The sequence below is a fragment of the Sebastes umbrosus genome, chromosome 8 (assembly GCF_015220745.1).
Source record: "Sebastes umbrosus isolate fSebUmb1 chromosome 8, fSebUmb1.pri, whole genome shotgun sequence".
In the NCBI taxonomy this organism is placed as follows: domain Eukaryota; kingdom Metazoa; phylum Chordata; class Actinopteri; order Perciformes; family Sebastidae; genus Sebastes; species Sebastes umbrosus.
Window position 1 is genome coordinate 30,458,153 of NC_051276.1, and position 19,466 is coordinate 30,477,618.

Consider the following 19,466-nt stretch of genomic DNA (forward strand, 5'->3'; position numbering starts at 1 on the left):
TTAATCACTAACTGGGCAGCCAATCATAGAAAACATTTCCTTCTTGCAAATTCTATTTTTTAGGATTAGTATTATAAAGTTGAGGCCAGTTTGCTATTCTCAGTCATGAAGCCAGAAGCCCCATCTGGTTTAGCAATTAAAGATAAGAATGCAACAGATGTAGATGGTTGGATGTCAGGTTAACCTCGCCAACCTTTGTCATCTTCCATCATCTGAAAGGAATGTCATCTAAAAAACACTGACATCATGCTGACTGGTTTCCAGTGATATGGCGCAACACTCATACCATTATTATAAGACTGAGCAGCACTCACTTACTGAATGTCTCTATTTCAGTCTAATATCAATAATCACCAATCTAAAAATACACAAATACATCTATTGATCATTTAAACAGGCAGTTATTGTGTCCTAGACATGAATGGCTAAATATCAGTTTTAGTCTCCACTAGTGACCATTAATGACTCAACAAAGCTCCCCAAAGAAATATGTGTAGCTACAAAGGACACACAATCAATAATCCATGCTTCTGTGTGGTGGAAGTGAGTTTTGTTATACCCAGCAAATGATGATTATTTTATGAGATTGCCGTTCAGTTGACATCTTTATTGTCCCACTAAGAGGACATTGGTTTTTGCAGCAGAAACATAAAACAGGAACATGACAGGAGAAGTCTCCTGGCCATCTAAATATTTAAAAAGACTTTGTTTTGGGTGGAATGGTTTATTGATGAGATGCAGATGAACTGTAATAATACTATTACATTTTATTTATAGAGCGCTTTGCATGAAACTCAAAGACACTTTACAGTTAAAATGATCACAAATAAGAACATAATATAAAAAACACACAACATTAATTACACATTAAAAGCAGCTCTAAAAAGTTGAGTTTTGGTTTGAACATGGACAGGTTGGTGCCGTCTCTGATGTGTTTGGGGAGTGAGTTCCAGAGGGAGGAGGGCAGCTATGGCGAACGCTCTGTTGCCCCCAGGTCTGGTGCTTGGTCCTGAGAGGTGGAGACAGGAGGTTGGCATCAGAGGAGGTCGGTGAGGTAGGAATGGGCCTGGTTATGGACGGCTTTGTGAGTGAAGAGAAGGACTTTGAATTGGATCCGTTGTGAGACAGGGAGCCAGTGGAGGTTCTGGATGTACTGGAGTTTATTTATTACTTTGGATGATGAGCCGTGAAGGAGCTGTTGCTTGTAATCAGCAGGAAATAACAGACACCTTTGACATGTATCTCCCTAAGCTGTTCAGTTTACATTAGTCATGTAGCCAATATCTTTAAATTAGACAGGGGTCTGTCCCATCAACTAATATATGATGCAACTCAAATGCACAGCTTCAAAGAATAAATTGGTGATCCAAGAATGAAGGTGGCTCTGACATTGGCCAGGATAATTTTAAAGGTGAAAAAAGTATATTTTTATAACGCTTAATTTTATAATTTAGATCAAATAGTTAGGACATTCATTTTAATGGTCTAATGGTGCAGTAAGGACACATCTTACTTAAACAGCTTCAGGGCTGGATGTCTATAAAACCCATAGTGTAACCTGCCTTATGGAGCTGCTAACTAACTCATGACCATTCCTTTAAATGGAGAGTTTAATGTCCCATGAGCTATATGCATTTCGTGGGCTTTTACACAAACTAAAAGTTGTTTTCTTTTAGGCTAATATAATCAGATATGCAGATATACAACCTAAACCAATGGTTCCCAGCCTGGGACTCCCGATTGTGAGGCCTTCTTGTTTCTAAGGGGTGTAAGATGACCTTTTAAAAAAATATACAGTTGGCCTATATCTCAGCATTTTATACATTTTTGTGAAGAAAAATAAATTGAATTGTTATTTTTTAAAGTTTGGATTATTATGTAAGATATAAACAAGATAAGGGCACAGTGAAGACCTGAAAACAAGTTATATTTACAGAGCCGTCCCTCTCGGCTGAACAGCCTCGTCCTGCATTAGAAAAGTACGTAGTTAAAACAACCAAAGAGCTGATAGAACAATGACCAAGCGTCAGGGAAAAGAAAACACTGAATTTGTCAAAAAAGAAACCTATTAAGTATAAATGATTGTTAAAATATAAAAAAAAAAAAATACATACTACGTACAAATAACAGGAAATCTCATCTGTGATAAAATATTCACAGGAAATAATCTGCTCAAAATTCATCCAAATCGCCTGTTTTACATAAACTTCCTGCAGTTATTGCGTTCACTATCTGGGTTAATTGTACACTTTATCAGTTGTTCTGTGCTGTTATTGTTATGCAATGATTATAATATGAAATATCCATAAAATATGTCACCTAGTTTACTCAATGATAGAAAAGGGGTCTCTTGAGGGAAAGGTTGGGAACCACCGACCTAAACCACCCATTATGTGTTTAGTTGACATCCTGTTACATGAACATTTCCTTTGGGAAAGATGTAACTGAATAACACAACAAGGCCTGTCATGATGATGTGCACTTTCCTCTGGTAGATACTGCCCCCTTGTGGCTATTTTTTAGTTTTTTTCAGAGAGGGGTCTTATGAATTCTTCACATTTGGTAAAAATAACATTAAATTAAATCTCTCTTTTCTTTCCCCCTCACATAAAAATATTGTTTTTGGATCTATGACTATGTTATGGCATCTTCTCTGGCTTACTCACTGATAGTGTATGGCGAAACGATTCTGTATATTGGAGAACAGAGTACATGTTTGGCCTAAGTGAGTCAATAAATAAAAAAGTAAATAAAATAAATAACATTAATGATAACAAAAAAAATCAGAATAAAGAAAGAGTATATTATTAAAAGTATGAATCTAATGTTTCTGAAAGTGCTTTCAAGAATGCATCTGCACCTTATTGCTGTCACATCTTTTACATAAAGTAAGCAATGATATTGCATTAAATATGAAATGTGAACTATGATATGTTGTGATATGACCTTATAATCATGTAAATCATGCATGGGAGCACCTGTAGCGCAGGTAGAGCAGATTGTCCATTAATATTAGGGGCTCCTTATGTCTATTTGTCAAAATGTCCATGAGCAAGAGTTCAAATAACTCGTGATGTGTGTGTTTATGGGAAAAATGTGAGTCATTGGACAAAAGCCTCGTCCAAATGAACGTAATGTAAACCATTGCTTTACTCAACCACCATAGCATTTCACTAGAGGCCACCAGAGGTCTCTCCTCTCACATTTGACTGTGTCAGAAGAAGACAACATATTCAATTGACACATGCTTGAATATGGTGCATATTAGAATAAATGTCTTCTTGTGTCTTCTCAACATCCTCCATACCTGTGTATGCATCCAGGACATCCAGGACATCCAGTTCAACCTCCCACTTAAGGGAGATTTCCTTTATAGCACAGCTCATGAAATATTGAAGACAAGCGCGTGTTCTCCAAGGAACAGGAATTTCTTCAGTATGCAGCACGCATCACGTTAGCAGACTTACGATTTATACTGTTCCTCTAATCAGGATGATATAGAGTAATTGCTTTGTCTGCGCTCAATGTTTGCTTCCCACTAGATAATTCTTGTTAATTTTTATCCTGCTAATTTGGCCTTATCTTGTGTGATGGCTTTCCAGGTCCAAAGAGGGTTTTCTGGTGCAGAATGTTAATGGGAGGAATGTAAATCAGATTAACATTGTGTTGAAGGGGCCATAGAGTTAGTAATGCTGGCATACCTCTTCAGTATTTCTTTTATGTGGCTCTTTTGAAAGAGAAACAGCACACTTGGCTGTATACAGTAAGCAAACCTTGGACTCAAATGCTGCTCTGACACTTGATACACATCACAAGGTTTTGTATTCATCAAGCAAACGCACATCCTCTCCTTTATCCACCGTCTTCTCTCTGTGACATCAGTGCTCAGGCGTACGTGCTTCAGAGGAACCAGTCTTTGACTTTGAACTGTGATTATACTCGTTGTGTCATCCCCTTTCATTCATTATGTATTGTGTAATGTATTATGTCTCAGGCTGTTGCATTTGGTGCTGCTCCAGGCTCGATAATACTGTGGAAAATTGCATGAACGTGTAGGCACAAGGTCAGAGTCTTTAGTTTGGTGTTGGTTTACTTCAAAATGGAAAATAGATGCAAGTGTGATTCAACACAGAGCCACCTAGTGGTGCAATACATTTTGGGATAGCTAGATATCCCAAAGGTTGAAAATGTGGTGATATTATTTTGTAATAACTTCTGTAAATTATTTTAGGAAACAACCTTAACTTTTTAGTCTTGCTTTAAAGAAGACTTGCTTTCATTGAATCATACTGAAAGTTTATTTTTATTTTATTAAAATATTTGTATTCTACCCTGTTTTTATTGCATTTTAATGTCTGTGCCTGCTGCCTTTTAATGTGTTTGTCTAAATGCTTTATATAATCTGATGTAAAGCACTTTGAATTTAATTGTATGTTTGAAAAGTGCTATACAAATAAAGGTTATTATATAGGGTATTCTGTATATCCATTCAGTATTTATTTCTTTGCTCCATTTGTATTGTTTACACTTAAAGAACACTTGACTTGTATATAGGCTTTTTTTTATTTTATAGTTGTTTTATTGTTGGTCATTGGTGCTTTATATATACATTTCTAAAAATATTTATATAGGCTATACACCTATTTTTTTTTCCACTACTTGTGTGCATAACAGTCCTGTCTATTCTTCACCTTTATTTGTCCAGCTTTGCTGTCCTTGTCCCTAGATGATATTTCTATTTTGTGTAAGTACGCTTAGAAAGATACATAAAACTGGCGTCATATTCCTTGTATGTATGTATTTGGCGATAAAACCGATTCTGATAGAGGGTTTTCATAATATATATATATATATATATATATCAGAGATATAGATAGATAGATGTACTTTATTGATCCCAAATTGGGAAATTATTGTGTTACAACAGCAGGTTGTCCAGGAAATGCACAGGAACAGTACATAAAATGTACATGTCAACACTAGAGAAATATATCCATAGAATACAAAATATAAAGAATATTGGAATACACTATAAATTATACCGGACTACTACAACTAGCATACATAGCAAACTAAATTATAAACATAGAATAGCCCACTATATACATTAGCAAGTGTGCAATAAGTGTGCAATAACTTAAATATCTTATTAGAGATGGTTCTAGTTTACCAGAAAGTTTGTCTTCTTCCCTTGAAAATCACACTGCTGTGTCACCTCTGTAATGTTTTATGATTTAACCCTGTAGATCTATAAATTGGTTGTTACATCACTGATAAGAGGACATGACAAAGTATTCTCCTCTACTGGAGAGATAAGGTATTATTATATATTTTTTTTAAACAATTTTTTTGTATTGAATTTTACATATAAACATATATACATATATACACATACAGACAGACTAACAATATTAATAATTAAATTATACAATTAAATGTTTAGTCAGAATTTCCACAGTAATCAAAGAAAGAGAGACATGACATTTTATGTATTTCACATATCTAACAAAGAAAAAATTAAAGATAAGACAAAATAAATAAATACCTCAAAGAAGAAGAACAAAAAACACACAACAACACAATTTCAACAACAGCAGATAATGTATTATTAACATAAATGATAATAATCACAATGAACACATTAGACCCACAACTTACTTCTGAAACTCAAATTAAAATGCATGTCTGCTGTTGCGCAAAGCGCTACAGGAACAGCTTTATTCCAGCTGCAATTGTTCATTTAAATAAGTCCTAGCAGCTTTTGCACATATTTATGGAAAGTTTATCCATTTTCATTTATTGTGTCTTTTTTGTCCTGATATTTCAGTGTTTTTTTTATATTATTCTTGTGGCCTTCTTTTTGCTGGGTCCTGATCCCAGTAAGCCTTTGAGTACTCTTTGTCATGTTTTTGGTATGTCTGTCTCTTGTCTGTGCTCTACCTTATTGTCAATACGGATGTCATCCTCTATTTTTGCTGCAAAACAAATCTACCTACGGGTACAAATAAAGTCACCTGAACCTGTTTGGGGAATACCTGCTTAAAAAGCATAAAAGTTGCTTTAAATAAAGCCCTGTTTGTTTTCTAGCAGCAGTTCCTCCTCAGAATGAAAATAGCCACCATGTGTTTTGGTCATGTGACCACGCTACGTGCGCAGAGCGACGTGCGTGACGTCACGTTGTAGGCTTCGCTAGTTTCCTCAACCAAACACTCGAACTGATATCTGTGTGATAAAAACACTGGAAGTCAGCCGGTGGACGAAGAGGACAAGAAAGCTGTTTTATCAGGATAAAAAGCAGCCGAACCGAGCCGTCCTCGTCGTTACTAACGAGCTGAGTCGTTTCTGTTTCTGTAACTTGTCTTAGAAGAAGAAGAAAGACGGAGGAAACCGCTGCTTTTAAAGCCTCCGAAAGGGCTGCTTTCTATTCTTTGCTCTGGCTTTGTCGAAAGGCGGGGAATACAAAGCGACGTGTGCTCAAATATATAACATTTTGGACTCGTTTGAAAGCAAAAACGGGATTACTACAGAGCCAGTTCGTGGTGCTGTGACTGGTCAGCGATAGTACATGGATTATCTGGTGAGTAGATGAATGGAAACAACCCAAACACTGCCTCTAACGTTTGCTTTTCTGTCAGTTATCACACAGTGATGTCACTCAGGTGCTGGGTAACAATGAGATGTAAAACCGGTTGTTGTTTTATGCTAATGTGTCAGGTCTGTCCTGTAGCTTTATGCCCATCAGTGTTGTGTGAACAAGGTCTAACTGGTTGACCCACACTCCCATCTGTTTACACGTGAAACACCAGCTCTCTAGCTACACCCTTTAAGTGTTAGCTAGCTAACTTATGTATGGATGTAACTGTTATATGTGGCATGAAGCTGCTGTTTTTACACACAGCTGCAAAACTCACTGTTTTGCAAAACTCACTGTTTTGCAGCTCTGGACAAAGCTGTGTTGGATTAGAAGTCAGACTTCAGGAGTCAAGAGGTCATTGGAAGGGAGATATTAGTCTCCTGCATATTTGTAATACCTGTGACCAAATGAGTTACTACAGTCAAGGCTATACTGTGCCAGCTTTAGTCTAGCTAATTTATGTATGTGTGTAACTGTTATATGTTGCATGAAGCTGCTATTTTGCAACAAAACTCAGTGTTTTGCAGCTGAGGACAAAACTGTGTTGGATTAGGTGTCAGACTTGGGAGTCAAGAGGTCATTGGATGTGAGATATTAGTCTCCTGCATATTTGTAATACCTGTGACCAAATGAATTATTACAGTCCAGACTATACTTTGCCATCTTTAGTCTGGGAGATTAGGTTTTATGCCCACATTGTCACCAGTGTTATGTGAATTTATGTATGTGTGTAACTGTTTTATGTTGCATGAAGCTGCTATTTTGCAACAAAACTCACTGTTTGCAGCTGAGGACAAAGCTGTGTTGGATTAGGAGTTAGAGTTGGCAGTCAAGAGGTCATTGGAAGTGAGATATTAGTCTCCTGCATATTTGTAATACCTGTGACCAAATGAGTTACTACAGTCAAGGCTATACTGTGCCAGCTTTAGTCTAGCTAATTTATGTATGTGTGTAACTGTTATATGATACATGAAGCTGCTATTTTGCAACAAAACTCAGTGTTTTGCAGCTGAGGACAAAACTGTGTTGGATTAGGTGTCAGATTTAGGAGTCAAGAGGTCATTGGATGTGAGATATTAGTCTCCTGCATATTTGTAATACCTGTGACCAAATTAATTATTACAGTCCAGACTATACTGTGCCAGCTTTAGTCTGGGAGATTATGGTTTGTGCCCACATTGTCATCAGTGTTGTGTGAATTTATGTATGTATTGACTGTTATATGGAGCATGGAGCTGCTATTTTTCCACAAAACTCACTGTTTGCAGTTGAGGACAAAGCTGTGTTGGATTAGGAGTCAGACTTTTGAGTCAAGAGGTCATTGGAAGTGAGATATTAGTCCCCCTGCATATTTGTAGTACCCCACCCACGCTCAAAAATGATATTATGTTCTTTATTTCTATTAACATCCCTCTCAAGGAAGTGAGATATTAGTTTTCCTGCATATTTGTAATACCTGTGACCAAATGAGTTATTACAGTCAAGGCTATACTGTGCCAGCTTTAGTCTAGCTAATTTATGTATGTGTGTAACTGTTATATGGAGCATGAAGCTGTTTTACACAGATAAGGAGTTGTTTTACTCAGACAGTGTCCCAGTAAAAGTCAGTTAGTCCCCTGCATATTTGTAATACCTGTGACCAAATGAGTTATTACAGTCCAGACTATACTGTGCCAGTTTTAGTCTGGGAGATTATGGTTTATGCCCACATTGTCATCAGTGTTGTGTGAACAAGGTCTATCTGGTTGACCCACACTCCCATCTGTTTACATGTGAAACAACTAGCTCACTAGCTACACCCTTTAAAGTGTTAGCTAGCTAACTTATGCATGCATGTATGTAACTGTTTTATGTTGCATTAAGCTGCTATTTTCCCCACAAAACTCACTGTTTGCAGCTGAGGACAAAGCTGCACTGTGTGTTGGATTTGGAGTCAGATTTGGGAGTCAAGAGGTCATTGGATGTGAGATATTAGTCTCCTGCATATTTGTAATACCTGTGACCAAATGAGTTATTACAGTCCAGACTATACTGTGCCAGCTTTAGTCTAGCTAATTTATGTATGTGTGTAACTGTTATATGGAGCATGAAGCTGCTATTTTGCAACAAAACTCACTGTTTTGCAGCTGAGGACAAAGCTGTGTTGGATTAGGATTCAGACTTGGGAGTCAAGAGGTCATTGGAAGTGAGATGTTAGTCCCCCTGCATATTTGTAGTATCCCACCCACGCTCAAAAATTATATTCTGTTCTTTATTTCTATTAACATCCCTCTCAAGGTAGTGAGATATTGGTTTTCCTGCATATTTGTAATACCTGTGACCAAATGAGTTATTACAGTCCAGACTATACTGTGCCAGTTTTAGTCTGGGAGATTATGGTTTATGCCCACATTGTCATCAGTGTTGTGTGAACAAGGTCTAACTGGTTGACCTGCACTCCCATCTGTTTACATGTGAAACAACTAGCTCACTAGCTACACCTTTAAGTGTTAGCTAGCTATATACTTGTTTTATGTTGCATGAAGCTGCTATTTTTTCCACAAAACTCACTGTTTTGCAGCAGAGGACAAATCTGTGTTGGATTAGGAGTCAGATTTGGAGTCAAGAGGTCATTGGAAGTGAGATATGTAATGGAAATTCTGTCAATATTCCAAGATGAGTCCTAATGAACGTTGAAATCAAGATCCCAAACAGATGAAATGTCTTTGTTGTATTTTATTCTTGCAAGAAGAGGCACTGGTTATACAGAGTCACACAAAGTCTGCATAAGAGTGCACTGCAGGAGATTATTACAATGTGATTATATAGAAATCTACAACAGGGACTGTGAGAAAAGGAGTTGTTTTACACAGATAGGGAGTTGTTTTACTCAGACAGTGTCCCAGTAAAAGTCAGTTAGTCCCCTGCATATTTGTAATACCTGTGATCAAATGAGTTATTACAGTCCAGACTATACTGTGCCAGTTTTAGACTGGGAGATTATGGTTTATGCCCACATTGTCATCAGTGTTGTGTGAACAAGGTCTAACTGGTTGACCTGCACTCCCATCTGTTTACATGTGAAACAACTAGCTCACTAGCTACACCCTTTAAGTGTTAGCTAGCTAACTTATGTATGTGTGTAACTGTTATATGGAGCATGAAGCTGTTATTTTTCCACACTGTTTGCAGCTGAGGACAAAGCTGTGTTGGATTAGGAGTCAGACTTTTGAGTCAAGAGGTCGTTGGAAGTGAGATAATTGTCCCCCTGCATATTTGTAATACCTGTGACCAAATGAATTATTACAGTCCAGACTATACTGTGCCAGCTTTAGTCTGGGAGATTATGGTTTATGCCCATATTGTCATGGTGGAATGGGTGCTGCTGAAAAAGGGCAACAATAGAAACGAAGTAGGGCTGTCAATCTATTAAATGATTAATTGCATGATTGTCTATGATTAATCGCAAATTAATCACATTATTATCTGATCTGTCAAGTATTTAATACTCTTATCAACATGGGAGTGGGCAAATATGCTTGCTTAATGCAAATGTATGTATATATTTTTATTGGAAATCAATTAACAACACAAAACAATGACACATATAGTCCAGAAACCCTCACAGGCACTGCATTTAGCATAAAAAATATACTCAAATCATAACAAAGCAAACTGAAACCCAACAGGCAACAACAGCTGTCAGTGTGTCAGTGTGCTGACTTGACTATGACTTGCCTCAAACTGCATGTGATTATCATAAAGTGGGCATGTCTGTAAAGGGAGACTTGTGGGTACCCATAGAACCCATTTTCATTCACATATTCTGAGGTCAGAGGTCAAGGGACCCCTTTAAAAATGGCCATGCCAGTTTTTCCTAAAAATTTTGCGCAACTTTGCGTTATTTTCCCTCCTTAGCGACAAGCTAGTATGACATGGTTGGTATCAATGGATTCCTTAGGTTCTTCACTCCAGCTTTAAAACTGAGCCCACTACATCCTAAATATCGCAAGTTGTGTTAATGCGTTCAAGAAAGGAGTGGCGTTAAAACGGGTTTGCGTTAACGCGTTATTATCACGTTAACTTTGACAGAACTAAAAGGAAGTTGTAACTGAAGGCTTTCCCTAGGAATGTTTATATCCACAGGAAAAAAAAGGAGTACACAGACATTGTGTTGTCATCTCACAAGGGGGGACAGAAGGACAGTGTGAAATGGAGAGGAACTTGCCCACCCAGTGTTATCAGCTTGTTTATAAATGGGCCTCCCAAGACGTGGGACCTAAAAGGAACTTTGAACTTCTGCTTCATTGAGACGTTTCTTGTTGAGTCAAGATTACAAAGTCCTACCCGGCCGTCAGCTGGCACCAGAGCAGTTGATGCAAACTGATTAATGTCTGGTTTGTCTGTGACCTCTGGCCTTGGAGTAACAAGTCTCGTGTGGGGAACAAAAGGGGACCAAAGTGGCTCATTCATAGTTTACATGAGTTATTCTGTAATAGGGCTGTGTATTGGCAAGAATCTGGGGATACGATACGCATCATGATACGGGGGGTTACAAACACACCACCATGCATAAAATATGAGTAAATAAAGTTGACTTTTTTATGCAATCAGAACAGTGGGATCTGCATTTGCGTTTATCACAGTCCCTGTAACATCCAACATCACAGCACTACTTTGAGAGGGCACATACACTGAGAGGGTGCATCTCTTTGCAAATGAAATAAGTATTGACTGAGTTCATCTTTGCATTTAAACTTTAAAGGCCCTGACACACCGAGCCAACGGTCGGTCGTTGGACAGTTTGGGGCCTTTGGTGAGTGTCCATTGGCCTAGTTTTCTTTATTTCATGTACGTATCATAACAACGGCTTGTATATCCGCAGTCCTCGGTCTTCTATTTTTAAAATATGAATACAGACTACCACCGCCTGCTGGCGTGGAGTTATTTCATCTCACGCAGGCGCAGAACGTACGTGGTAACTAGCCGTCGGCTGTAGTCTTTGCGGTGTGTTCGAATACAACTTGACGGCCACGACAAAGGCCGCGTGAGGCGACTCAGCGGGCGGCCTTCGTCACCGCTAGTTCTTTGATGTCGGGTTGGTGTGTACCCAGCTTTAAATAAAAACATCGATACAGTATCACACAAACATAATATTGTGATACTCGATATTTTCTTACACCCCTATTCTGTAATCTCGGTTACATACTAATGGAAAGTTGTTGGTACCAAAGGTAAACACAGGAGGCCTTGTTATCAAAGGGAGCACACTCGTGACATGAAATGATAGAAATTGATTTCACCCTCCTCAGCTCTCTTGTTTTCCTCTCGGCAAAGTGCGATAAGCTACAGCACTGCCCAGGAAAAAATGCATTTTCCAGCTTACTTGCTTGAGGATTAAAGATTTTCTGTGACAAACACACACACAGCTGTAACTCTGTGGACTGCTGGAGCTGAGTGCTTGGCTGTCCTCTGAGGTCAGGCACTCAATAGGCGCAGGGCCTCCTTTCCTGCTGTGCAACACTGGAGATCTGGCACAAAACCCCGGCCAAAACTATGTCTCCCTCTTCCCTAGTAATCAATAGAAACTTGTCACTAAAACCCTTGATAAATTACGTCTCATTCATGCTTTTAAGTAAGGTTTTAGATCAAGTCAAGGTGTTTGGGATGAATGGAAGCACACAATTATTGCACATTGCTGGGTAATAACTGGTTTGAATTATGACTGTAACAGAGATCAGGTTTATGGTGGATTCTGTTTCAGCTGGGAGCTGGAGCATATTTGAAGGACTGTACTACTCCTGCATGGTCAGCGCGGTGTTAAAAAAGACCACACAAAAAAAACAGCAGCACTGACAGAGGAATTTGGTACTAGCTGTTGCCATGACACAGCCTTCCCAAATTACAGTGTGCACCGTGTGGCCAACACTAGGACCCTAACTTGTTGCAGACAGGACACGCTGAATGTGTTGAGAGGGCACTTTGTATGTGAGAAAACCAAATTATGGCTGTATTGTTCATTTCTAAAAGCCATACAAGAACATACAGCATTATTCCCCTGAGGCTTTACTTTGCCTATTATTGCTTAACACAGTTATGCTATAATATTCCATTGCATTATTTGTGCTCAGTAATTGCTGGATGCAAATTCACAGCCTGTAGGCCATTTCTTCTATCTTACACAACATTTGCCTTTTTTGAAGAGATTACCAGCTATTTATTTCCGCTACACATGAGTGACTAAACCCTCGGGTGGACCACGTCATTTTTGTAGCTCTGCTGCCCTAAAGGAAGCTGCAAAAGCAAGCTGTTAAAGAAGCATTCATTTAGTCTGCTGTAGAGCAACCAGTATGTTTTTCTGTGGATTTATATTATGCCAAAGATTCAGCCAGACCAACCACCAGGCACTGACCTCAAACCATATGGTAATGATGGGTGTGACAGATAACTGAACAGAGCCTCATCCGCTATACTAGGCTGGCCCACACCTACTCATCTGGCTCATGTTCAGAGAGAATAAACAGCAGGGAAACTAAGGGAAAAGGAGCTAAAGGGTCATTTTATAGCAAGAAAGTGTTGTAAGATCTTGTCTAATTAGATCAGTGTCTCTTGATTTCACTTCAGCAATTGCATTGAGCATTTGGCAACGATGCAATGATGCATTTTTCTTGCTTAACGTTTGATATATTTCACCATTTAGTGGTGAATCTGTATATTGGTATTATACCAAAGAGTGTAGAAGAAAAGAGACAAAACTCCAACAGCGCTGCCACCATTATGGACTGAAAACGCCAATGAGTCTGTGATCATGGATGTATTAAGAGACGTCTGTGAATCAGAGGATACATTTTTTTGTTGTTGAGGTAAATCAACTTCCCAATATGAACACTTAAATAATCCTCATTTAAATCATGATGTCCTAAAAGTTGTAAAATGAACTAATAGCTGAATCCAGAGTTATTTTCCTCGGCGAATGTGCATCAAACCCACAGGACTGCACCGCCCTGCACGCTTATATGACATATCCGGTTCTGCCAGTTTCCTGCTGGCTGTAATAATGGATATATTGGCAGTAATTCATCTCTTTTATTATCTTATAATACATCCATGGGCTGTATGCTGTAAGCCTGTACCGTGGTGGATGTATTAACGTCTCTGTTCCCAAACAACAGGCCTATCGGCCAGTAGCTAGTAGTGCTAGCAGCATGACATAAACAGAGTTTAATGTAGTTGTAGGCTATTTACTGACACGCAGGGCACAGCCTCTTATACAGCCATGGTCTGTGGTCTATTGTACATATATTCTGGCGGTCCTTGACATGAAAAAGTTTGAGATTGCTCCCAAAATCTGTGTGATAGATTTTTCTAACTTCCATTTATGTCCATCGCTCACTTCATGCTCCTCTAGGAAGCGAACAGGCAAAAAGTTTAATAAATAGATGAGTAAGTAAGTAAATAGTATGCATATTTATAATATTTTTAATGTTCAACACAGGTAATTTTGGTAGAGACATTAAATATATGACAATAGAATAGAAATAATTTAGTTTTACTTTTGTACAGCACTTTGTAGGCGGACGTTTTACTGGCTTCTGGTAGTTTTGTAGAGATGGTAAACCCTATATGTACCTTTTCCCTATTTCTGGAAAGTGAAAACATTTCAGACAGCAGGTATACCACAGGCATCAACTGAGAAGGCAGTTATTCAGCTGTCATTACTATTAATAGTTTTGTCAGGCTAAAATGACCAAACACCTGTTTTCAGTAAGTTTTCCCCAAGCTAGCTGCCAATTGTTTGCTTTGTCCCTTATTTCCTCTTTGTGTAGTTGATGTAGATTGAAACAGCATTCAGACTTGTATAATGTGAACTGGTTTGGCTGAATGGATGTTGAAAGTGTCATGGTTGGATTTTTGTATTTATAGAAAAATAATTGTCTCTTTGCAAGCTCTTATTTAGGCAGGATTCATATATTTTGGTTAAATATGTGAAGGTTAGACCTCTGTAGTTCTCACACAGAATACCAATGTTGGACAGCGTAGAAAGGTTTAACATTAAAGGACTAGTGTGTATGATTTAGTGGCATCTATCGGTGAGATTGCATATTGAAACCAACTGATTACCCCTCCCTTTCCAAGTGTGTCAGAGAACTACGGTGGCCTTCAGGTAACGTAAAAATGCAAAAGCCCCTTTCTAGATTCGATGTTTGGTTTGTCCGTTCTGGGCTACTGTAGAAACATGGCGGAGCAACATGGCAAACTCCATGAAGAGGACCCACTGCCTATGTAGATATGAAGGTTCATTCTAAGCTAACGGAAACACAATAATTATTACTTTCAGGTGATTATACACTAATGAAAACATAGTTATGACTATTATATTCCATTTCTGCTAATAGATCCCCCTAAATGCTACACACTGTCCCTTTAAATTACAGTATGTACTCTTGATCATTATTTTAGAATTCAGTATAAATTGGCATGTAGCACCAAGCCAGGCCTTTAAAACCATAATCTGCAGTTCTGCAGTGAAGAAAACACATTCCCGAGTTAAGTAAATAACCTAAAAATTATAAGTTTGATTGAAGAACCATAATTAGAAATGTGAGATCTCCTCTGATGATTGCTATCATTATGCTGGAAGCAGTTTAGTTCTTGATGCCACTAGCTTACAGGAGTTAACAGTTGGGAGGATATTTGTGTTCCATAGAAAATTGGCGGCATAAAGTATGCAGCATTTTGGAGTAAAACATTAAAAGGCAGAGGCAGACAGTTTCCTGAGAGAGAGAAAGAGAGAGAGAGAGAGGGGGGTTATGACATGCAACAAAGGTCCCAGACTGGAACCGACCCGAGGCAGTTGTGTGGTATTCGGTTTATCAAGTCAGCACCTCCATGAAAATAACTTGTCTTAGTAGAAGCCTGCCTGTGTTTTTGGCTGACCGACTGTATTTCAGAGCAGATCCAAGGGCACACAGCAGGCTACAGCACACTGACATCTCACCACCACGAAAGAGAGCTGATGGGAGGTTTTTGGCAGCATGTGAATACAGCTTGTTAGCCTATGGGATACAAGGCTGGTGTTACTTTTCTGCTCAGTTTTGTCCCCCATCTGACCGCGTTCCACACCTCGCTGGTGCCGTCTCCGCCAAGCGGAGGCAAACAAAAATGACCTATTGTATGCCGATAAGAGCACCAACATTTCAACAGTGTGTGTGCTTTTGTTAATATATGGATGTATATTAATCATTTACTTAATCCATCGACGAGAGCAGGTTTACTCAGGTTTTTTTTTTATATTGACCTAAAGTTTGGCTCCAGTTCCTTAAACCTTTCCTTTTATTTAAAGTGCTTAGCCTCCAGGTGTAATGTAAAATACCATCTGTGAGCTCAGCAGCATTCCTGAAGCCCCGTCCGTCCCTGATTTTAACCTGCCTGCAGCATGTGTCTGCTGGCTAACCCAGTGCAGTGATTCCCTTGTGTCTGTGGAGAGTGCTAGTGAGTCAGCAGCATCTTAGGCTGCTGGAGCAACATCAGTGTTGCTGTTGGGAGATAAGGAAATATTTATGGTTGTTTCATAATGCTATGATCGTGATCAAGCACAGGCACTTTGAGTTCATTTCATATTGGCATCCACATCAGTTGATGGACCATCGCTCTAACGAGGCATTAGCAAACTGTTTTCATATCTTTTATTGCACTTCATTTCCTTTGCGTTCTCTCGGGCCATAACCACTCTCATTGACTTTCCTCGCTAGAAAAACAAATATGAGGGACGTGGATAGGTGGATAAGTGGATAGGTGGAGGTGGAGGGCTTTGTTGTCATTGGTTTATTATTCTGCTTTTATTTTATTTGAAGAGTTGTGGGATGGGTCCATAAAAAACATAAACGAATGCAGTTTGGTAATCAGTGACGCAAGCCTTTCATAGGAAAGCATATATTGCTGACATTTAGCAGTCAGCAACAGTCTTTTTGAGTCACGACCCCCCAGAATAATCAGGTTGGGGGTCCCGACCCCCAGGTTGAGAACCACTTACATAAACTACTGTAGAACTAGGCTATGCTGCCTTGTTACATATGTGTTGCACTACAAAAGAAGATATCCAACTGTGCTATGTTTGACATGCACTGTGCTGGATGAGATTGGTCTGTAAAGTCATTTTATTCCTCTTTTCTTTTTTCTCTTTTTTTGAGAGGCTGAGAGAAAGAGATATGGGACAAAAGCTGGATTTGAACCCAGGAAGTCTTACTGGTCCTAAGCAAATGAGAGATACAGTTTGCCCAGGGTTCAGGTCTTAAAACAGATGGCTTCATTATAATCTAAAATAGATCTTAAAGGTGCTCATACAATATTCAGAGCATTAATAAAGCATCAAACAACTATTGTCTATGTAAAGATATAGAGGAGTAATGTCTACCTGAGCAGAGAATGAAGTAGCTTTCCCTCTGTGTGTTGTAATCAGAGCTTCTCCGTGCATTGTTTACATAGCTGGCCGCCGCTCTGCACTGCTCTCATATGGCAATTACAGCTGATAACGCCAACGTCGCCGTCGCGGAAGCTCAGCGCCCACCCTTCAGTTCCCCCTCAGGTTAACACTGTTAGCTCTGTCAGCAGTATAGCATCGTTGTTTTCACTGTTAGTGATGTTAGCTGTCGCCATGTTGGGAATTACTGAATTACTGCAATAATAATATCAGGTGGAATACATATACATATACTTATAGGCACAGTTAAAATGAATTCTATGTTGCACACAAGGTTGGAAACTTTTTGTCCACCTACCACTGTGGCTGGTGGATTCCAACATATACCAACCACTCAATAGATAACCATTGTTTTTTTGGCTGGTGAGGCAAATCTAGCAAGCACCTGCAAATTTTTACCAGCATTTGGCTGGTGGCTGGTGCTAATTTCCAACCCTGGCAAGTTGCACACAATGCAATCAATTTGAGTTCTAGGCTACCTGTTGCTGGTGTAATTAGTTGACACGTAGCCTTATTTCTTTACAGTTTAATACTCTATTATATGTATGTATAGCATGTATGTCAGCAGGTGGTTGTAGCAACTATTACTAGACAGCCTAGCTGACCATAACAAGCTATTTGAACATGACTCACAGTTCTTCCTGAACAGACAGACTTCCGACAAAGCGTCCCACAACAGTTATTGAAATCCCGACGACCGCTGTAAGCTCCAGTGGTCCATCCCTTCATCCTCCTCCGCACATATAGAAAGCGATGCTTTTCATACTTCATGGAGCTATGTATGTGTACAGTATGGGCATCGTGTGTGTGGGTGGGTAATGGTGACTAATCCAATTTGCAGTCTCATTCTGGATCCCTAGTTGTCACTGAGCCCTTAATCTCTGTGGAGAGAAAGATCCCCACAAACTAATCTCAAGCTTGTGTCTGTCCGCTGATCCTTGTGGCAATAGTGTTTTTATCTTTCTATGAATGAATACGGGGGGTAAACACAAGACAACCCTCAATCACGCTCATCTGCACGCTTACAAAACCCCCCTCTGTAAAGCTCCGATTTAAAAAAGAAGAAATGGCTTGTGGACATGGGCTGCTGACAGTGAGACGCTGAAGGGCTGGACTCATGTTGTTGACCTGACAATGTTGTGCTCAGCTACTCTTGATCCTCCTCCATCCATTCATTTACTCCAGAGGCTTGGCTTGTTTGTTGCCGGGGGTTACGCTTGTTGCTGAGCACAATGTCGGAGCACATGCAGCTCTCCCTTGCCTTGTGCAGGATTGGGCTTTACACGGTAAGAAAACGCATACACGCTGCAATCTGTTTGTTGGAGAGCGGCAGGGATGTGGTGTGTTTTGTGTGTGCTGGATTGAATGCTGTTAGTTTCACCGTGGTTTTAATCTGGTGTTTTTTGAAGCAGATACTGACCAAGCGACAGTGGCTGCTGCTTCACTGTCGCTTGGTCTCTGAATGGAGAGTGCGCTCTGTTTCATTCGAGTGGGTGTTCACGTAATATTAAGGTGGAACAGGTGGATGTCAGTTCTGTGAGATGTAAATTAGAGAACAAGCTGTCTTTGTTTCTATTCTCAGCCTTTTAAAGGTAAATGATGGTCCCTTTTTTGTTCCTGCAGCTCCTAGCAACTGGCTTGGTCAATGGTTGTAGTTCAGGTAGTCTTAAGTACAGTACACTTATGAATGGAGACATGGATATTATGCCACAGAGGCCATAGTGGAAATATTGTTGAAGTTTTTTGTTATTGCACTTGTGTGAGAGTGGTCAAAAATGAATGTTCAGCAACACTGCAGTTTTTATCTGTGATAATTACCTTAAATGTACACTCACTATTGATCAGTGTTACTCTACTGTAATAATTTTGAGTTTTGAGTTTTAACTTTTATTCAATTGTTTGCCTTTATGTTTTTTTTTGTCCCACGTTTTTAAATAGTTGTATATTAACCCCAGCTGATGACTCATGTTGCGTATTGTCAGGTCCCCTGTTATTCCCTGACCAGCTGGTGAAGCTTTTTCCATGAACATCAACAGGGAGGCTTATTATGAAACAGTAATGTTTAACAGTAAAGCTATTTCTTGATGCCCATGATGCACATTTAATATTATATCTCATTCGTGACTCATCTTGTCAACCACACATGAATAAAATGAGTGGAAATACAGCAGATGGGTATTATGTTTACTGGAATTGAAGGTGACAGAGACTGGGTGCTCTATTGAAGTCTTCTGGGGTCTTTTTGTGGATCATGTAGGCAGATGTATTCAACACTTTCCATGAGCACAGCCTATAGCAGTACTGTTCATGACTGGTATTCAATATGTTGAAAAAGTGCAAGATAGTTAAGTCACTGTAGAAAGACAGTTCTCA

At 39.2% G+C, this 19,466-nt stretch overlaps 1 protein-coding gene and 1 long non-coding RNA gene across 3 annotated transcripts in view; one reads left to right on the forward strand and one right to left on the reverse strand.

The window, feature by feature from the left end:
• Window positions 1-6,179: 6,179 nt before the first annotated feature.
• Window positions 6,180-19,466, forward strand: part of LOC119492610 (ADP-ribosylation factor-like protein 15) — a 135,892-nt gene continuing 122,605 nt past the window's right edge. The window contains exon 1 of one of the 2 annotated variants that reach the window (XM_037777175.1): window positions 6,180-6,577. In XM_037777175.1, coding sequence (XP_037633103.1) covers window positions 6,566-6,577 — 12 coding nt within the window. In that variant the 5' untranslated portion in view covers window positions 6,180-6,565. Of the gene's footprint in view, window positions 6,578-18,164; window positions 18,380-19,466 lie in introns of those variants that run through there. The other variant, XM_037777174.1, reaches the window with a different exon arrangement.
• LOC119492611 lies at window positions 8,702-10,068 on the reverse strand. The gene is made up of 2 exons (XR_005207817.1): window positions 9,704-10,068; window positions 8,702-9,096 (listed from the first exon to the last, which is right to left on the reverse strand). It is a non-coding gene; the product is annotated as an uncharacterized LOC119492611 (long non-coding RNA).